Here is a 19,979-nt window from a genome sequence, read left to right as displayed (position 1 = left end):
GGCAGCCAATGGAAGAGCCGGTTCGCCGTCGACCATCTTGCGCGGCTCCGCTTTCGAGTTGGGAGTCGCGTGGCGGCGACGTTCGGCTTGCAGTGTACGCCGACTGCCGAGCCGTGACTGACTCTATGCCTCGTGGCTTTCCACGCGCATCGTGCCTTACATACACATTATACATCCCCTTTATCGTTCGAAAAAATTGCAATCCCGATTCGATCGTTCGCGTCGTCGCTCTTTATTCCTATGCCCGCAACTCGATCGCGCGGCTGTCAACGCTCTCGATCCCTGTTAACAAACGAGCAGATTAGGCTACTGTTCAAAGTATACGGCCAGTGTGTTTACCTGCTTTTTTCTTCGGCTAAAGAAAACCGCGTGACTGTCCGGCCGAACGACTGATCAACCGAGTGTTTTCTTTTTTTCTTTTTTTTCTTTTTCTTGTTGTTTTCCTCGTTCGAGTAACGGGGGATCACACACGTGGATCGTGCGAGAAATAGTAAATACTTTACGGAGACTTTTCTCTTTTTTCTTGGAACTTAATTAATCGTGGAGATATCGTGGAGATGAAATTTTGAAAGTTCTCCGTGTGATAAGGTTTCTTTTCGATTGTTCGGCGAAGTGGAGTGAGGACGGATTTTTCAAGGGACGCTGAAGGGAGAGATCGTGAAGGAGGTTCGATTGCGTTCGATTGGATCCTACGTTTTAAAAAAAGGTAATCGATTGTTTTAATTGTTCTCTTCACGATTTCGAATGTATCTAAATTTTTCTCAATGCAAATCAGACACAAATTTGGAATTTAAAATCCAGCTTCGTCGAAAACAATATTAACTCGTTGTTCGAGTATAATAACTGTTTAATGTTTATAACGTACGCGCAACGTCAAATGTTGACAGAACGATGACTTCGAAATATCGGGTGATATTTTAGTTTCTTTCAAACTCTTTCCATTTAATAATTTTTTCAAGTATATTTTGAAAAATCCAAGAAATGAAATATTACGCTTAATATTTATACAATCGAATATTGGGAATGCCACGTTGATAAATAACTCGTTACAAGGTTGCATACGAAAAGTATTTAAGAATTAATACGTATATTCGATGTCATTGATTAATATCAGATGGCTCATTCGAGAAATTACATCACAAACGGTTTGTAAATTGCGCGAGTATTCGCCCGTTGACAAACGGCCTTCGTTACGCTACGTGGCAGTGACATCTTTGCAATAAAGAAAGTATGTCGTACAAGTCGACGTGCAATTGCGATTATTTGGTGCATCGGGACGATCTTATTCGATTTAACCTTGCACTTTCGTCAATCTATTTCTGGATATCTCGTTTCATTGCGCATGGCGTTCACCGGTAATTGACACCTCTTCTTCTTCTTCTTTTTTTTTTATAACTTTCTCGAGATAATAATAATCTCGATGTATTGTATTATCCGCGCCATTTGCACGATGATTATACACGTGCAAACTTTCGTGTTTGCGTTTCGATATTATCAATTGTTTTCGTGTTCCCTTTGTTTTTCTTTCTTCGAAATTGATTTTCGTTACGAATATTTTAACATTGGATTTTAATTAAATTCATTAGATGTTTTAAAAATTGAAAGAATTTATCAAGTGATTATTATTATTATTTTAGTAGAGATTTCTTCAATGTGTCAATCGTGGTATTTAAAGGTAAAATTTTTCTTAAAGATAGATCCAATGGATGTCACGAGGAAATTCGAGGAAAAACTGTATAAAATGCACGACTTTCGACTGTTCAACTTGCATTTTCCATCGTGCGTTTAAATTGTAAGTTTATTATATCGATGAACGATCGCGCTTCGCGTTTCGCGTCGATTTTCACGTTGTCAAAACACGGGTACGGAATTAAACTTTGACGAACTTGTTCAAACACAAATACAGGCTTTGTAACGAATTTATACGACTGGAGTGGATACTCATCGATCTCCTCGCGCACCAATTAACAGGCTGATTAACTTCGTTTGTCATTGGTCAATTTGTTCGTCACCCGATTGTTATCCATTAAACGAAAAATAATCGCCTGATCATTTATATTATACTCGAAGATTAAACTTGATTTTTTTCGTATTTCAATTTTCTCTTCGAAAATTGAGAAAAATTTTTTTAAAATATCAACAAATATATGATTATGCAATACAAAGAAAGGAGAAATGCTTCCGAAAAAAAGAAAGTAATCGACGATAATTGTCTTTTTAGGTTAGTCAGTATTTTTCAATTTTCCATTCCATTGTTGAACGAGAAATTTCGTCAGCGACGAGATTCGAAAGACCCACACATTGTCATTGTCTGTTTGAGAGAACAATGAACCATTGGCCATGTTCGACACTGCATTTTTTTTTTTTTTTTTCTCTCGTATATACGCGCATACACGAAAGGGAAAAAACGTTCTCTATCTACATACGATGCATCTGTGTATACATTCCTCGACCTATCAACGTACATTCGTGTACGTATGCATGAATCACATTGATAATAATATACGCATACGTAACTTATTCAAACTAAAATTTAACGCGCGATTGTCGTGGAATAGTTATACGAGAATGTGCAAATTTGAATACGTTGGAGAATGAAATTATCGATAAGGATTTCTTTCCTCTTTTTTTTTTTATCGTATAAAAGATACGAATATCGTACAAGCTTACGTTCCATTTGCCAGTGAACCAAGATATTGGAATAAGGGAAACGAAATTCGTAGCCAATTTCGGAAAAGATGATCAATTCTTGAATAAAATAAAATACGTATACATATTTGTAACCGTTTAATGCATTGAGAGAAAATTTTTCAATTTTTGGAAATTTACTCACTTGTTGCGAAACATTTGACATTAACTTGTTTTTATAATTTTATAATTCGCCATCAAAAATCACCGCAAATTGGAAAATTTAAAATTATTCAATTCGTAAATCGATTCAATCCTGTTGAAAAAGCATCAGGGCGCAAGAAATTAAAAACTTTTCCATCGACATGTTCCTTTAACTTATTTACATCCGTCATTTTTCATCACCGATTTCTCTTCGTTACATCTCCTCTTCTCTAATTTCTTCTAATTTTGCCCGCGACATATAAATCACTTTAACATTCGCTTCTCGTATCATTTTCGCCACCATTATCCTCCATTTGCTCTTTCCTCTGTTTCAACTCTCATTCCCACCACTGATTCCACGCTCTTCTTCGACGCTCCTCTATTTTCCTCCGTTTTCCCTTGTTTTCCTCCCCTTCCCGTGCTTCCATGCGATTATGAATATTTATGCACCCTCGCGTCGTCTTCCCTTTAACCATACTTTTATTTTTCCTCGTTATTTCGTCATATTTTCTCTCTCTCTTTCTCTCTTTCTCTTTGACCTCCTCCTCGACCTTTGACTCCTCCACCGCTATTTCTTACGACTCCACCCCTTGCCCTTTTCCTCGTACGTATCCACGCGACCCATATTTTACGCCGTTCTCATTTTTTTCGGCACAACCCCACAATTTGTATTCTCCGTATTTATAAATGCATCGTGGGCGTTCCTGGAAAAGATCTTTCTTCCCTTCATATGAGAAAGCGTTCGCGCTTAAATTATATTCGCTCGCGGGTTTATCAAGCTTATCGGGATTAAAGGTTTATTGCTTATAATTATGCTCTGTTAATCTGCTTTAATTTCGCGATACGCACATAAATCTTTAGCAAATACATATTCGAATAATACGGATAAATTTAGATTAAACGTTGTCAAACGCTTAATGATTCGTTATGCATTGAATTTTTTTGATTATAGTATTGCTTAGATAATAATTACTTTATCGAAGATAAGATGTTTGATAAATGGATATATATTTTCATTTAAAAAAAAGCATTTTCATCCAGATAAATTCTTTCTTCGAAAAAATCGAATCGATACATATTATATATATATATATATATATTTATATAGATTAAGCGAATTAGGCGTATGACTCATTCCTTTGTACGACGAATTTTATTTCACATTGATCTACAGTTGGATCGTAAATAAAATGACTAATGGACCACGAAATCAGAAGTCAAATTACAGCAACAACACCGTGAAATGTGAAAAATATTACGTGGCTCGTTTGAAGTTTGCGCGTGGTTAAAAATAGCGATGCCTATGTACTTTGGATGCGGATTTATTCCCGTACTTTTGCGTGTAATATAATTATCACGAACTTTATATCTTCCTTAAAAAAGACGTAATACGCCACAAATTTGCGAAATCTTCCAACCATCGTTTACATTAAAGTATCCATCTGATGATACAATTTTTATGCATTAGGGACTAAATAAATTACTTACCAACTTACCAACTTTCAGTTCTTCTCTTCTTATATTACACGCGAGAAATTTAATAATTTTTTGATATTCCATAATTAGAACGTGAACAAATAGATAAATAACCAATCCAACTTCCAAAACTTTCCAAAAATAAATATATCTATGCATATACAATAATTACATAATCAAGAAACTCTCCATAACCTGTTCATTCCTTCTATTTAAAAAAAATTCGACCGCTTATATTTCAAAGGGAAACGTCTCACGTTCGAACCTTCGTCTCCCCCCTCGTCTCCCCTAAAACTTAACCCAATAAGTAATTACTTCCACAAAAAGAAAAAAAAAAAAAAAACAGAAAAAAGAAACGACGTAATAAATCACAAATTCCAAGTAGAGTTCTCCACCGAGGTTTGTGGGGCGTACAAAAGGGGGTTACGCGTAGAGTGTACTGCCATGTTTAAATAGCGGAGGTAACTAGGCCCGTCCGTTCTACTTTCCAAACAGGGCTCTGACTCAACGGACGAGATTGTTTTGGGCAAAGAATCCGCGTCTCGACCGGCAACGTTCACCCCGACTTTGTCGAGACGCCTGTGCCCCTCGTTGCGAGACGCCCACCCACGCGTTAGCCTCCGGCTTCCACCGCATACAGGGTGTCGTGGAAGTGCATCGATCGCCGCTTGTCCATGAAAGAAACCCTGACATCCTTCGTGTGGGATGGGTCCGGGGTGATTTTGAACAAGCGATATCGTAGCTGAGATAGAACTCCTCGTACATGGAACTAGCTTTTTCTCTATGGAATAGGAGATGAAAGAATGAGTGATTTTAATTGGAGCGATGATACGATGATAGATGATTTGGAAAATTAACTTTTGAAATTTAAGTGACGTTTAAATTTGTGACGTTGGACAATGGAGGAAATTAATGAATTTTTCTTTGTTTCTTGATTATAAAGTTTGTTCACAACGATGATTAAGAAAATTTGATATTTATTTTGATACTTGGACTTGGTATGTGATAATAATTATTATTGGAGATATTGGAGATATTTTATCCCATACTTGATTTTTGTTTTTAAATTGCAATATTCTTCGAAAATGGAAGATCAAAGTAAAGTTTTACAGAAATGATCGTTTCTTTCATCGCTTGTCAATCGACGTTTCGCATCGAGAAATATGAATCTTGGACACGAGGAGGAAGAGATAATCGAGCCTTCGGGCGCCGATTTTTCATTTTCCGCCACGTAATCGCGATTCCTATCGCGAAATATTCATCAATCTTGAGATCCTTTCAACATTATTTTTTATCGATAAATTCGTACATTATTGGATATGCAAGCTACGATCATCCCTAAAAGAATCCGGACGATTATAAATTTAACAGAGATATACAGTATCCAATTCTGAATAAAAAAATAAAATAGTTCAATAGTCGAGTTTTTAAGTTAACAACGAAATTAACATAGAAAGAAAAGGAGGGAGGGGAGAGAAAAAAATAAAAATCGAAGGAAAAAAGTTGGTAAAAGTTGTTCCACGGAGCGAATCGCTGCGCTGGTCGGAAATGAAACGTGGGATTGGAAATAAATTTGATCCTCCGCGCGCGGAGGAAGCGTTTCAATTTTGTATCGTGTAACTTTTCAACTTTCTCGCGGTGTAAAAAAAAAAAAGTTCGACAAAGATGCGAGTGTTTCAATCCCCTCGAGGCTCTCTCCTCGCGATTGTAATCGAAGCGAATGCTTTTTCCGTTCGAAGCCCATGAATGAAGTTTCTATGCGTATATATATTGCGTTTCATTCACACGTTCAACGTTAATGCGTTTACGCATTCGCATCGATGTTTGTGCCGTTTCTTTTCTGTGCGTGACGCGCCATCGCTTCTTTTCTTCCATGGAGTCTTCCATGGAGAATGAAAACTCGAATAAAAATGTTACGAAACGATTTCGAAGATAATTTTCATTCAATTTGCATTTTTAAATCTACGATCAAACGAATTGCATTGAACTTATTTTTCGCAACTCATACACTGGTCTTTGCGAGCTAATTGATTATCGTTGATCTGTCAATTTCGAATAAAATTCTGATAAAATTCGCATCTCAAGATTTTAAAACTTTTCAATAATTCGATATTATTATTATTTTTCAAACATTCTTCGACGACAAAGAAATCTAAGGTGCGAAGAATAAGTACGAGGTATTGCGGAAGAGCGGGATTTAAAATTTCGAATGCCTTCTGAATGGCTCACAGTCACAGGGGAAAGTTAAACGCCTGTCCTATATTACGAAGTGTAACTTTCTTTGTGCTCGAGTATCTCACGTTATGGAGAACTCTTTCCCTAGCCTTCTCTTATTATGGGCTTTTGTAGGATGTTCACGAATATATCAACCGTGAGATTGTATGTTGTACCAGGTGAAATTAACCGTTAATGTAATTTCTTCGTCGGCGATTTTTCTCTTCCAATTGTGGTATATGCTCTATGATGCATATATGTTTTTTTCCTTTTACGTGAAAGAAAAAAAAAAAAAAAGAAAAGAAAGAAAAATGGAAATAATAATACAAGATTGAAACAATGGAGATGAATTTGACTGGAACGTTTTCGTTTTGTTTCTCGATTTGCGGATCGAGAGGATACCTTTTGAACAATCGGACGGAACGTCGATACTCGTTATTCATAAGCAAATTTTGGCGGTGTTATTCTTTCGGGACAACGTTGAAGGGACAAACAGCTTTATTCGCCTTTATTTTTTTTCACTGCACGCCTGTTCGTCGCAAACAATGTCCTTTGTTACTTTTCTCTCGCCAATGGAATTTTTATCATGATGGCCGAGTCAAACAGATTTACTTTCCAAATTAAATTTCGTAGGAAACAATTGATCGAATGGCAAAAGATAATATCAATCCGGGGTTACTATATTTTAAAAAAAATTGTTTTTTAAATTCACAAAAGTGAAGAATACACTCATATAATAAAAATTAATTCCTTTATGGTTTCCTTCGTCATACATAATTAACTAAATTTAAATATTTTACTTTTAAACATTTAACGTTTTGAAGAATTTTTTAAAATTTTTTTAATTAATTTTTTAAAATTAATTTAGGAAAATTAAAAAGTAATAATCTCTCTTCTGTAATTTCATAATTCTTTTCATACCTTTTTTTTATCGTATTCAATAACGTCGATTTTATTTATTGTTATAATAATTCGTATACATGATTACGTAGTCAACGCTTGAAAGAGTTAAAATTTTTTTCATTTCACGAAGATTATATCAAGATTGAATCATCATCTCCACTTTGCTTCCATTCTTCGTTAAATAAAATATATCTGTCAAGGAAGAATTATATTTTCATTGGTGCAAAAAAGAGATTTAGTCTCAATGTCGATGTTGGAAGTAAAGGACGTTAAGTTGACCGAAAGACCGTGGCGGAAGTCTCGTCTGGTAGGATGGCTTTCCGCTCCACTGATTTCCTGTTTCTTCGAGGTCTTCTTTTTCTTCGGCACGTACGATGCATCTCCCTCCGTCGGTACACCTTCTTTTGCGACCGATAATCGTGTATTTTCCACACATATGACCGCATGTACACACACACATACACGTCGAGTGTCCTTGTCTCGATGTCGTATTCGCAGAATCGGTAAAGCTTGGAATAGGAAACGCGATGCGGATGGAATTTGTAATCGTGTGATGAAGAGGCTGGATAGATGGTGAATCGCTATGAAAGAGAGATTTAATCCTCGATTTGAAACGACAAACGATGTCCTATTTTCACTTACGATGTTCCTCTTAATTGAATTTAAGGACGGCAAGTACGTTATGGCTGGTTCTTGGAATTCTGGATTCATAAAGTGCGTGGTATGGGTAAAAATGTTCCAAGAGCATTCTGTGGATTCTTAAAATTTTTTAAGGTTTTGATATTAAAATTAGATGAAAGATCGAATAAAATATTCTAACATAATTTTTAATATTAATATGAGAGAATATTTTGCGATTACATATTCTTTTTCTTTTTCTTTTCTTCTCTTTTGCAATAATCTAACAATTAATATAAATTGAACCGAAGGAAAAGAGAATAGAAATCACTTTTTCAATTTCACTCATTCAAGGCAACGCAATCTTTCTTTTACAATTATTCCATCCCATCGCACAATGTTTAAGCAATTATCTCGAGAACTATTCCTTATTTGAGCGGATAGAGAATCAAATAGACCTTACGTGCGACATCCCTATATAGAAATTCCCTCTAGATGGCCTCCAACATTTCAACCCAATTCTTATTTTTCTCAGATGGAAAGTATCGTATTTATAACACAATCCGTTCCAAAGACGAATTCGTTAAGCTCTTCGAATTCACATTATTCGTTCACAAGATTTCCACGAGACAAGAAGAAACCAAATTTTCCAAAATCCATGCGCTTTCGTTTCTTCCAACCGATCCTTCCTCGAGAAGAAGATATATTTTTACGAAAAAGAAAGAAAAAAATGCTACATAAATTTTCCAAAACTCGCAGTATCATCGATGTGACATTGTTCCACGCGTCAAAAATTCACGTTTTCACGGGGAATGTCTCGAATGCTCGATCGTGTACGACATCTCGAGAGGTCACGTTTGTCGTTTAAAGCGGAGCGGAGAGTGTAAGTCTCGTCGAAGCATGTCGCTATCGTAACGGGCGAACAATCGAGGCGTTCGTAACGATTTCGCGATGTGCCGGCCAACAGATTACGACTCGAGCTATTTTTCCACGGCGAGATACAGGCGGATACAAAGTGGACGTGGTCGTTTCGACCCGAACACACGCGTGTTTCCACGTATGCGCGCCTCTCCATCGACTTATGCACTCAGACAGACGCGCCCAAAGGGAGCCTAATTTGCATACAGAGAGCGCAATGAATTCACGACTTTGCGACCGCGACGAGAGAGAGAGAGAGAGGCTGTGCAAGAGACACTCTTGCAAATTTCGTCCACCCCTTGGTGTTGCTCGTAATGGGCGGAAAACGTTCTTCGAATGGACCAAGGCCAAGTTGTTTCGCCTCCATTATTTTAATATATCGTTTTCACGACCACTTGTCCCTTATATATCGAGTTAAACGAGTGTTTTATTGACTGCTTCTTCGACGTATTTCGTTTCGTAATATTTTAAGCAGTTTTTCTTCTTGTTGCTACAATTAGAATAATTTCTTTTTTTAACGAACAAGTTATCGTGTAGATCTTTAAAAATTGATGGAAATGTATTGTGTATCGCGACGGTTTTGAATTTTCATCCAACTGTATTTCAGTATATGGGGTGTTATGTATATAGAAACGTATTTCGATCTTAAGGAAATGGTAATATGGAATATATAAGAATATCGATCGAAGTAAATATTTAATAATTTAATAAATATAAGTTTCAATCGATATTTGATGATTGCATCGAATCGATCTTTCAACTGATGTATCGATACATTGTACGTAAATTAAGTTAAAATCGGCAGATTTTTAAAACTTGAAAACACGTATTAGATTAGATTAAAACACTGTGAGATCCTTGTTCTTTGTTTTTTCCTTTTTTTCTTCTTCTTAATTTAGCCATGATGCGTGTTTTTATTAGGTGCAAGTACTTAAATAATATTCAAGAGTTTGAGATACTCTTGCTCCCACTATGTTATGAATATCAACTTGCGGGATACGTGTTTCAAGTTTAACTTCGTTCACAAAGCACGTCTTTCATGTTTGAGAGCAATGCTTCGAGCTTTTGAGTAATTCATGCAGGGATGACGCGCTGTGTGTGCTATAAATACATTTTTTGATGTTAATACATATTACTATGGGCCGAATGGAAATATGAAATATGATCGAAGGTTTTATAATTAATCTCTTCTCTTCGATGGATTCTTTTTATCCATTTATTTTTAATCGTAAATATAATGTAATGACGAAATATATAAATATTTATATATATATCCAATTACCTTATCATTGAAGAATATTCGAATTTCTTTTAAAGAATTTTTGATATCCGCTTCTTAGAATCATCTGCAATGAAAAATATTGTTCAAATTATTAAATTTGTCTTGATAAAATAAACTTTCGTTCCTGGCTAAACGTACCATTATGATTTCGTGAAATTCATTCGATAACGAGATATAAATGAGCGAGAAGACGAAAGGATACATCTTGACCAGGAAATAGAGCAGTTTCTTTTTCTCGTCTGTGCAGTATAATGAGTAGAGCTCTAAGAAATTGATCGCTCTAGTCAATCGATACGGTATTCGTAACAGGATGAAAGCGATTTCGATTATCACTGAAAATATCTCAATTATAGAACGTAATGGAAATGAATTCATATACGAAGCGTCCATCCACTTTTATTATGTTATAAGTACTAAGAAAGAAAAAAAAAAAAGAAAAGAGAGAAAAATTTAATTGAAAAACCATTAACTAATTAATCGACTCACCCAATATAATATAGTGCCTCAACTCCTTCATCCTCCACAATTCTTCGATTTCTTTCAATATCTTCAATTCGTAAATAGTCAATGCATCTATGGACACGGATATGATCAACGGCATGATGATAAATATGATCGTGATGCATATGTAAATATTCCACATATCTTTCTTGAAATAATTGTATATATGAAAGAAAATAGCGATTGAAATAATGCACAAGGACCAAATCAAAAGAATGCCTTTTACGGTTCTATATTTCTTCAATGATACATGATCAAACGATATTTGATTCCGAAAGATGTCAATGTATTGCACGAACTTTATAATCACGATCATGATGATAGAAACGTCGATATTGATTATACGCACGTCCATATTTATATCTACGTCGAAAAAACATATGAATATTTCTTCCAGAGGTTCGATTAATATAATGTTCAAGCAAGCTAGACAGACGACGTAGAAATTTCTCGATGTCCTCGCGGAAGGTACACAAACGATAATCAAAACGATCAAAAGGTTTAAACTGGTTCCCAGAATGAGTAGAATCAGATTGACGACGTATGTGTCGAACAATATCAATAGACTCAATACAACCATGTTAATTTTCATGGATTGATTTTGTAGAAGATACATACAATTCGAAAAATTCTTCCCCTTGTTCTAAATATCCAAACTTGCGTTCAAGAATTTTTGAAACGTTTAAATTCCCGCCGAGACTCGATCAACACATCATCGTCCTTCTCAATAAAAGAGAATCGAAAGAATTTTTGGATCCGATCCCTCGCTGATTTGAAACTGACGCGGTAATAACACGTCTGCGTCGATTCGTAAGCAAAATTTAACTAAAATGGAACAGTAGAAAGGACAATAATTAGAAACTCTAATCTTTTAATTTTTTTAATGTATCGTGAAAGAAAAGGAAAGGTAAAAAAGGAGTGGTTAAATACCATGATGATTCGTTGATACGCGATATTTTATTAAGTACATGCCGGATAAACATTGTAGATTATATCTCGTATTCTAAACCTTTTAATCCTGTTCTACAAATTTTCATTTCTCTCGAAATCCATTATTGTTTCGACAATTTCCATAATGAAATCCAACCACGATATCCACGCACCATTTCGTCTCGTCAGAGGATCGATCGAGGCAACGACAGAATCGGCTTTTGTCCATCAACGCGTATACAACGAGGAAGGAATCCTTGACCCTGACACCACAGAGTTTTGATCTTCGAGCGCAGCAACGACTCGACGACGACCGATGACGAAAATAGTTGTGCACGAGTAAATCATGTCTCGGCCGACATATTTATACAAAGAGATCGTACGGTTGGGCGGAATGAGACGGAGGAGGAAGCGCAGGCTGAACTGCATAATGCAACAAGAGAGACGCAAGAGTGGAAGAAGCCTCTGGCAGTTGGCAAATGGCCATGGGCTCGATATCGGTCAGTATTTGGCCATGATGGATTTATCGTCGAAATTTATACACTCTACACACCCTTGAGGATCGTTATTTCGAAAGTGGAACGTATTTCGAGAGGTATGTTCATATATATAAATATATATATATCTATTGTGCGTTTCGACAATGGACGAGTTTTCCCCGAGAAAAATTCGCGGATCGTCTTTTGGATTCGTTTGTGAAAGGATGCGTCGAATTGGAAAGCGTCTTGAATCACATGTGAGAGAAAGAAGTTAAATGATAATCCATTCTCTTCAGTTTACGATTCTAGGTGTTATGAGTTATGACGTAGGGAGTGTAATGTTTATTTTCTGGCATGGAGATGCAATAATTCTGGAGAGGAATGGCTTATTGTCCTTTTTTTACAGACCATGTATCTTGTTCCTCTTGGAATTTTTTCCCTGTGAGATGTACTTTGGCCATGTTTTATACTTAACTTCTGTTTCACACATCTTCTCCTTCTTTTGAGCATACATACTCATACTTTCATTACTATCGCAGCTTTTTTTATGTATTAAAGTTTCATTAAATAGTTTTCAATAATCTTTGAATATTAGCAACAATTTTTGATTAACTTTTTAACAAGACGAATTATGATCTCTTTGTAACAAAAAAGTTTACGTGTAAGAAAGCATTTTAACCCTTCGAGAGGGATCCTTTCATCTTTCCATCTCACCTCTCCATCAAACTCTTCCTATATATTTTGTTCGATCACGGATGATTACAGAATCTTCGACGGCCGTTTCGTACGAATTACGAAATTCGCGTTGGCTTTCTTGCTATACTCTACTCGGGCCCTCTTGCATCCTTGGGCCAGGTGTGTGGTTCAGTTTTGCGGGTTCCTCCACGCTTCTTCTTCTTCTTTTTTTCTTTCTTCTTTCCCTCTTGGTTTTCGTCTGGTTTGGATCGGGTTAGGGGCCAAATAAGTGCAGTGGCAGGGCCACAACCGGTTCGCTGGTTGGCCATCATTACAACGTAACTCAGGCGACCCTGGTGAGGCTTCGGACAGCACGATAATCAGGAGGCTGTGTATTATCATCACGAACGTCGGCATTCTTATGTATTATCGTCACGAGGCCAAACCGAAGGTGTAATACGTTTCAGTCGGCGTTCGATTTAGCCTCCATTTTGCTTGTGTGTGTGTGTGTGTGTGTGTGTTTGTTGGGCGCCACTATCGAGTGTTCAACTTGTTTCCTTTTATTGTTCTTTCACTCTTGTTTGCTGATTATATGGTTAAGCTATTTACATTGATCGATATTAGGCAATATTGTGTAATATATATTATATAATTGTAAATTCAAAGTAATTTCTTCAGATTCAAATAATAACACAGAGATGTTTTTTCTTAGACCGAAATTTCTTGCTCTTTCGATCGATCGTGATTATTGGTTATTTTGAAGTTAGATCGTAAGATGTTCAGACTTAAGATGTATATTATGGATTATTGTGTAGGAAAAAAAGGGTATAAGAAGGCAGAAAATTGCGTGATATTATAGAAAATATTCAGTGGAGATAATTTATTTTTAGTTTAGAAATCTAGTTCTTTTGTTTTTACCAGATCGACCTAAATAATTGAGAGAAGATACAAATTAACTTGTTCTGAATTCTCGAGCAATAGAATGGAATGTTCATTGCTTAATAACGATTCAGAATAAAAATTAAATGGATATAATTTGACGTACACTTTAGTTAATTAAAAAATATAATACATTTTAGCTGATGAAGATTGAAGTTTAATATAATCGTTACTTTGAAACTGCAAATATATTAAATATATTAAAACCAGCCTTCATTATTGAGCTGTAAAATTTTTAATTTTCAAAATGGGAATATAAGATAATTTTCTGTAGAGATTTTTATCGCAATTTAATCTTAATATTTATTCAATTATTATGAATCCTCGTAGTTGTTCGATCTTTGACTTGCCTCGTGCAAAATTGATCTACATACGCGATGTTAATTTATCCTTTAAATGAATAAGAAAAAAAATTTATAACATATCAATTATTAATACATTTTGTATACATGTATTATCTTACAAACGTCAATTGTTGATAAAAGATTCACTTCTTTTTACAGATAAATTAATGGTCAATTTGAATTTAAAAATCTAATTGAAATTTTTGATTACTAATATCAAGGATTTTCTCCAAAAAATTTTCCTATAATGAATTGACATTCAAAAATTTAATTATTGTAGAATATAAATATCTTTAAAAAAATTCTAAAATAAAGTCCGTAAAGTTTAATTATATACGAAATTCAAATTCAAAAATTATTTAATCATTGCTAAATTCATATTCCAAAGATCATATCATAAAAAAAGATCCACAAAGATTACATTCCACATATGAAATTTGCCCAAAATTTAATTACAGCGTCAAAATCAATAACCGAAAAATCCGAAAGATTCGCAAAATTCCATTACACGTGAAATTGTTCAACAAAGACCCTGAAATATCAAAAAGAAAAAAAACTATAAGCATTACAAAGTTCCATCCATACCGTACAAAATTCGGTCAAAATTTAATCATATCCAAAATTACAACCTATCAAAGTCTACAAATACGTCTACAAAAGCCAAGGCTTTTCAAAATTCCGTTATATCAAATTCTCTCAAAATTTAATCGATCCAAAACTTAGGAAACCGGCGAATAAATTCTCATTTTGCAAATTGCGGGATCATTCCTGCATCTTAAAGGAATTCGTGTTGCGCAAAATGTTTTTATCCGTACCCGATATTGCAAAAGAAGGATCGATCGCGAGTTAGACCACGAGTCACCGCAACCTCGTGCAGCCGCTTCGCTTTGGTCCTCTTGGCCAGTGGGGGCCCGTGATATTTAACGCGTGACCGGTTCGGCCAGTTTTTCCCGAAGACCGCAATCGCGATGGCCAACATTCGATACCCGGAGCGCAGGTGCACCCTGAAAAAAATTCGCGCGAGCGCACCCCCTCGAAAACGCGTAATCCCGCGAGATACAAGGCGAGCGACAAGAAGAGGGGAAGGGAGAGCTTACAAGGATATTCCAGATTGTGTTCCACAGGCGCCTCTTCACCACGTCCTTTTGGTCGATTGTTTTTCAGCTCGGTTAGGTGTCTGAGTCGGGTTTATTACGCTTTGAAGAGTAGTCGGAAGGGGGAGAATGAGGATTTACGTGACGGTAATGCAGAATATTTTTGCGGTTTTATCGTTATCCATTTGTTGTATTCTTTTGTGTTCGCGAGGCTTGTTGGTTTTGATATGGAGTCGAATCGAAAAATCTGATTTCTCTGGTTATTGTTGACTGTTCTTCGTCGTTGGTTAGATTAAATTAATGCTTGTAACAATAGTGATTTTTTAATATGACAAAACGATTTATTTTGGTAATTTTGATGTAAAGTATATGGAGAATCGAATTTATATTGAATCATTGTATATTATTCAATATGTCTCGTGTAATAGTGAATTATTTAGTTCAATAATGTGGCAGTTTGTGTTAGAAAAATCGTAAAAAAACAATAATGACTTTTCTCGGAATTTCAACAATAAGAGAACATCTGTAGATGAAATTATAGCAATTGATGCTTTCGAACATAGAATCCTAGAAAGAGAATTAAAGTTTGAATCCTAGAATTAATCCTGAAAGGAAGAATATTTAATAATTATTAATACTTTCTTATGTTATTAATATGATTAAATATTTGAAATAAGATACTAAAAATCATAAAGATTAACCGATAAATATTAATGTAATGAAAAATAAGAGATTGATTTTTTACTTATCATGGATGATTTACGTTTTTTCCCGATGGAAGAACACGGAAATGGAAACACTTTTTAATCTCACCCTCTAATCGATACGAGACAGGAGCGTGATGAATGCTCGAAAACTTTTTAGCTTACAAACCACTCAATGCGTTATCGGCACGAAAAGTTTCGGAGGCATGCTCATATAAGTGGAAAATCCTTAAATCCCTCGAGGCGAAAAATGGTTCCACCAAACCTGGAATTACCACGTCGATCACCTTCCCTGAATGAAGGGTTAAAATCCTACTTGACGCATTCAAATCCTTCACGGTGAGTGTATACGGTTTAATCGATGCAACTTTTTTTCATCCATTCATATTTTCTTTATTTTTCAAAATAATTGTAATATATTTTTTCAAAAATGTATAAATTACGTGTAATTTCGAACGAATAACAATACCACGATGAATTATCCCTTAGATTTTATTCATTTCATTTCATCAGAAGAATTTCAACTTCCTGTCTTTACACTTCATTCGTTCTCAAATATCGACTGATCTCAGTTCGAATTATAATGATATCTTGATCGCATTTTCATGTCATTGTCTGACATGAAAAATAATAATTAAACTAAAATCTTTAATCATGGGATAGAATCCAATAATAAATCTTATTTGTTTTCTTGCGAAGAGAAAAAAAAAAGAAACTTCGATTAATCTTTTAAAAAGATTGATATTCATAATTTAATCGATTGAAACTTATTCTTATCTTTCCTATTCTCTTCTCACTCAAACTCAATTAACTCAATAGAAAAGTCGGTAAAAAAAGTTTCGAAATCAACTACATAAAAATTTAATTAGAACCTCGGTCCGAACCAGGAAGCAAGATCAAGATAATATTAAATCGACGCCCGAACAATCAACACTCACGAAATTTTCATCGTGCTTATTCAATACGAATCAGAACGTAATTACGAATAATTCTTTCTCTTTCCATCTCATCCATCCATCATCTCAAAAATAATCCAATTCCAAATCGATCTCTCGTCGAGCAAATAAATAAATAAACAAAACAATCTCAAAACGTTCTACAACAAACAAGTCTCTCAAACTCAAGATTCCAAATAAATTTCCACCACTCGAAAAAGAAGAACATCTTCCACGAGAGTGCCTCTTCCACAACTTTCCTCTCTCCTCTTTTTTTCCATCCATCCCCCGATCAACCTCCACTCGCCCTCACCTCCTCCCCCTAACGACGAACAGGCGCTAAATTTTTTTCCCCTCCTCGTCAACGATCCTCCTCTCCGGCGAGAGGAGCACTGCCAACTTTCTTCTTGCGCCTCCGCGTAATTGTTTACGCCCGCGTCAAGCCACTCACCGAGATCGAAAAGAAGAAATTCCATCCGCATTGCGGCGAAACGCGATCGTGCTGACGCGTACATAAATCCGGGCCTTCGGCCACGACGTATCTTCAGGGAACGACGATTTTTCATTTAATTCCCCTACCTACGTGTATGCTACGTATCCCTGCGTGTGATAACGATCCGCGAGCGTGGCACGCGTTTTAATTACTTTCGCGAAATTTCCCGTGTACAAGGAATGTACATAAAAAAAATTGGGTAAAAATTGCAAGTTTGCAAGATGTATTATGCGCGCTGGAAACGTTATTCGCGTATTCAAATTTTTCTTTTTTCTTTTTTCTTTTTTTTTTTTTTTTGATGAATTGTGTGGAAGAGGGTAAAATTGTTTTCGAAGCGTTGGAAATGGATGGAGATCTCGAATGAGAGATAATTGGGATGCGACGAATCCTACGATGAAGCGAGATTGATTGGAAAATTTGAGGAATGAGTTTGGAATTTTAAATGCGAAACTGATTAGTGATTTGATAATAAATATTCGAGTTTAGTTATTGGTGTTATATTATGGCTGAGAAAGAAATATCGTTCTTAAATGTTGAATGATTATCGTTTGAGTAATTGAATTGTCGTATGGGACTAATTTACATATTGAACGCGAAGGGACACAAATAAGCAAGCTTTTGTAAAGCAAGCAGCGTGGATGATCTACGTCTCTGTGTTTTAACAACAGATAGAAGATAATTCGAAGAACGGTAAACGTAGCTATTAATGAACTTTATGACTATGTTGTCCGGGGTTGTGAATATATGTAACAAGTACATGTTATAGTCCGTTTACATAGTGGAGCAATTTTATTTTCACGTAGCTATGCTAGCGTGAAAGTTGCAGTAACATTATACTGATAACAGCAATTTGTAGTAACCATATCACTATTTATATATAATATTTCATTCATTAATATCTTTTGAAATATTGTTAAATTAAAATTTGCTTAAACGCTATAAACGCTATAAATTTAATATTATAAGCTAAAGGATTATTTACAGATACCATAAAATTTAAAACAATATTAAATTTTAATAATAATAAAGTTTAATATCTTTTGTAACGATATAACGATCAAAATTGTTCTGTAATAAAATTTTCTTTTTTGAAGTACCTTTCAATTTATTATTTTTATTAAAAATTCGAAAAGAATTATTAAGTTTTCAACACTCTCAAAAATTTTCTTATCCATAAATTGTTGAATTGAAAAATAAAACGATTCTTTGATGGAAAATAAATTGTTGATTGGAAAAAGATATTAATTGGTGAGCTTTCTTTCACGCGGATTGCAGAGTCGCGATACCTCCCACAGTCGTCAATTCGTGCGTCGAAACGGAAATAACCTCGGAGATTGAGCGGCAGAGACCGCATTTACGCTATAACGTACGATCTCCCCTTCTGTCGTTTCCGTTTTTCGCTCTTGTCGCTCCCTTTTCTTTTCTTTCTTTCGGCCGTCGCGGCATCAAGCCGATTTTATGAGAAAATACGATAATCGTCGCCATATACGGACACCGGAAGCGGCCTCGATGCTTCTTTTTAAACTCCTCAATTTTCTATGAGAACGCCGCTTGGCTTGCCAAAAATGGAGAAATCATGCTAAAGCAAGAGACGACTTTTTTTTCAACCTGCAAGTAATTATCATTCTTTTTTATTTGTCTTTATTCAGAACTCTTGCGGATTGTTTTTAACATCTACATAAGGAATTGTAAAGGATAAAAGAATAAAATGTTTAGCAATTTAAATTACTAATTTTTTAATTTTTCATTGTTTGTTATTATATATTTATTTATTTGCTTTATTCTTCTACAACGTCATCGACATTAGTCATATAATTCAATGAATTTAGTGTATCCTTTGTGTTCATTCAACAGAAATTATTATTATTTTTTAATTAAAAAGAGGTGATATAAGTAGCCAATAAAACTAGTTTTTCGGTAGAAGAATTCGAAATAAAATTTAGTTATTTTAATTTTATGAATAAATTTGTGTGGAAAGTATCGCAAAAGTTCACAACAACAAAAATCTTTATTCTCATTCGAGGAGCATAAAAATTGATTCGGCATCGAATGCGTATGTTTTGCGTTCAGTCTGATTGCACAAACTTACCCGTTATACCGTTAGAGTTGTCGTGAGTACCGTAGAAATACTGAAAAGAGACGACCAGGCGAAAGAAACCGAAAGAAACTTGACAAACGTGTAGATGGTGGTCGTCTATAAATACGCTTGTGTACATTGTCATTCAGAACAACGAAGGCTTGTTATGCCAGCATGCATAACACGTAGAGTATAGTTTTGGAAGGAGAATAACGTGGCGTAGAAAAGCCTACACTTTTCGATACTAGACGAATAAATTGAAAATTTTTCTGGAATATAAATTATCAACCAAAAAGAAAAAAGAAAATGATTCGATATTAAAATAAATTTAATATTTAAAACTTTAATAATTAATTGTTTTTGAAAGATGTTTGAAAATATTACATATAATAATTTATTATTTTTATTATTGAAAAAATATTTTCCGATTTTTAGTTTTAATTTTATTAATTTCATAGAATAATTTATCTTAAATTTTATTAAAAAATTGTAAATTGTATAATAATTTTTTAAAAATATTTATTTTATTCTACGACTTTAAGAAATACGAAATAAGTTACCACAT

General features: G+C 34.9%; 2 protein-coding genes across 3 annotated transcripts in view; one reads left to right on the top strand and one right to left on the bottom strand.

The window, feature by feature from the left end:
• Positions 1-529: 529 nt before the first annotated feature.
• The window catches only part of LOC102678491 (mediator of RNA polymerase II transcription subunit 12), a 94,599-nt gene continuing 75,149 nt past the window's right edge, over positions 530-19,979 (top strand). For both annotated transcript variants that reach the window (XM_031508832.1, XM_031508831.1), the window contains exon 1: positions 530-706. The gene's annotated coding sequence lies outside the window, so the exon portion shown is untranslated. The remainder of the gene's footprint in view (positions 707-19,979) is intronic.
• Positions 9,879-11,360, bottom strand: LOC116185131. Its single transcript, XM_031508846.1, is given in 5 exon segments — positions 9,879-9,995; positions 10,244-10,276; positions 10,278-10,307; positions 10,382-10,575; positions 10,730-11,360. Coding segments are annotated over 5 exon segments (1,005 nt in total).

Source organism: Apis dorsata, unplaced genomic scaffold, assembly GCF_000469605.1.
Source record: "Apis dorsata unplaced genomic scaffold, Apis dorsata 1.3 scaffold_104, whole genome shotgun sequence".
In the NCBI taxonomy this organism is placed as follows: domain Eukaryota; kingdom Metazoa; phylum Arthropoda; class Insecta; order Hymenoptera; family Apidae; genus Apis; species Apis dorsata.
The sequence above is the reverse complement of the archived record's forward strand: the minus strand, read 5'-3'. Positions and strand labels throughout refer to the sequence as shown.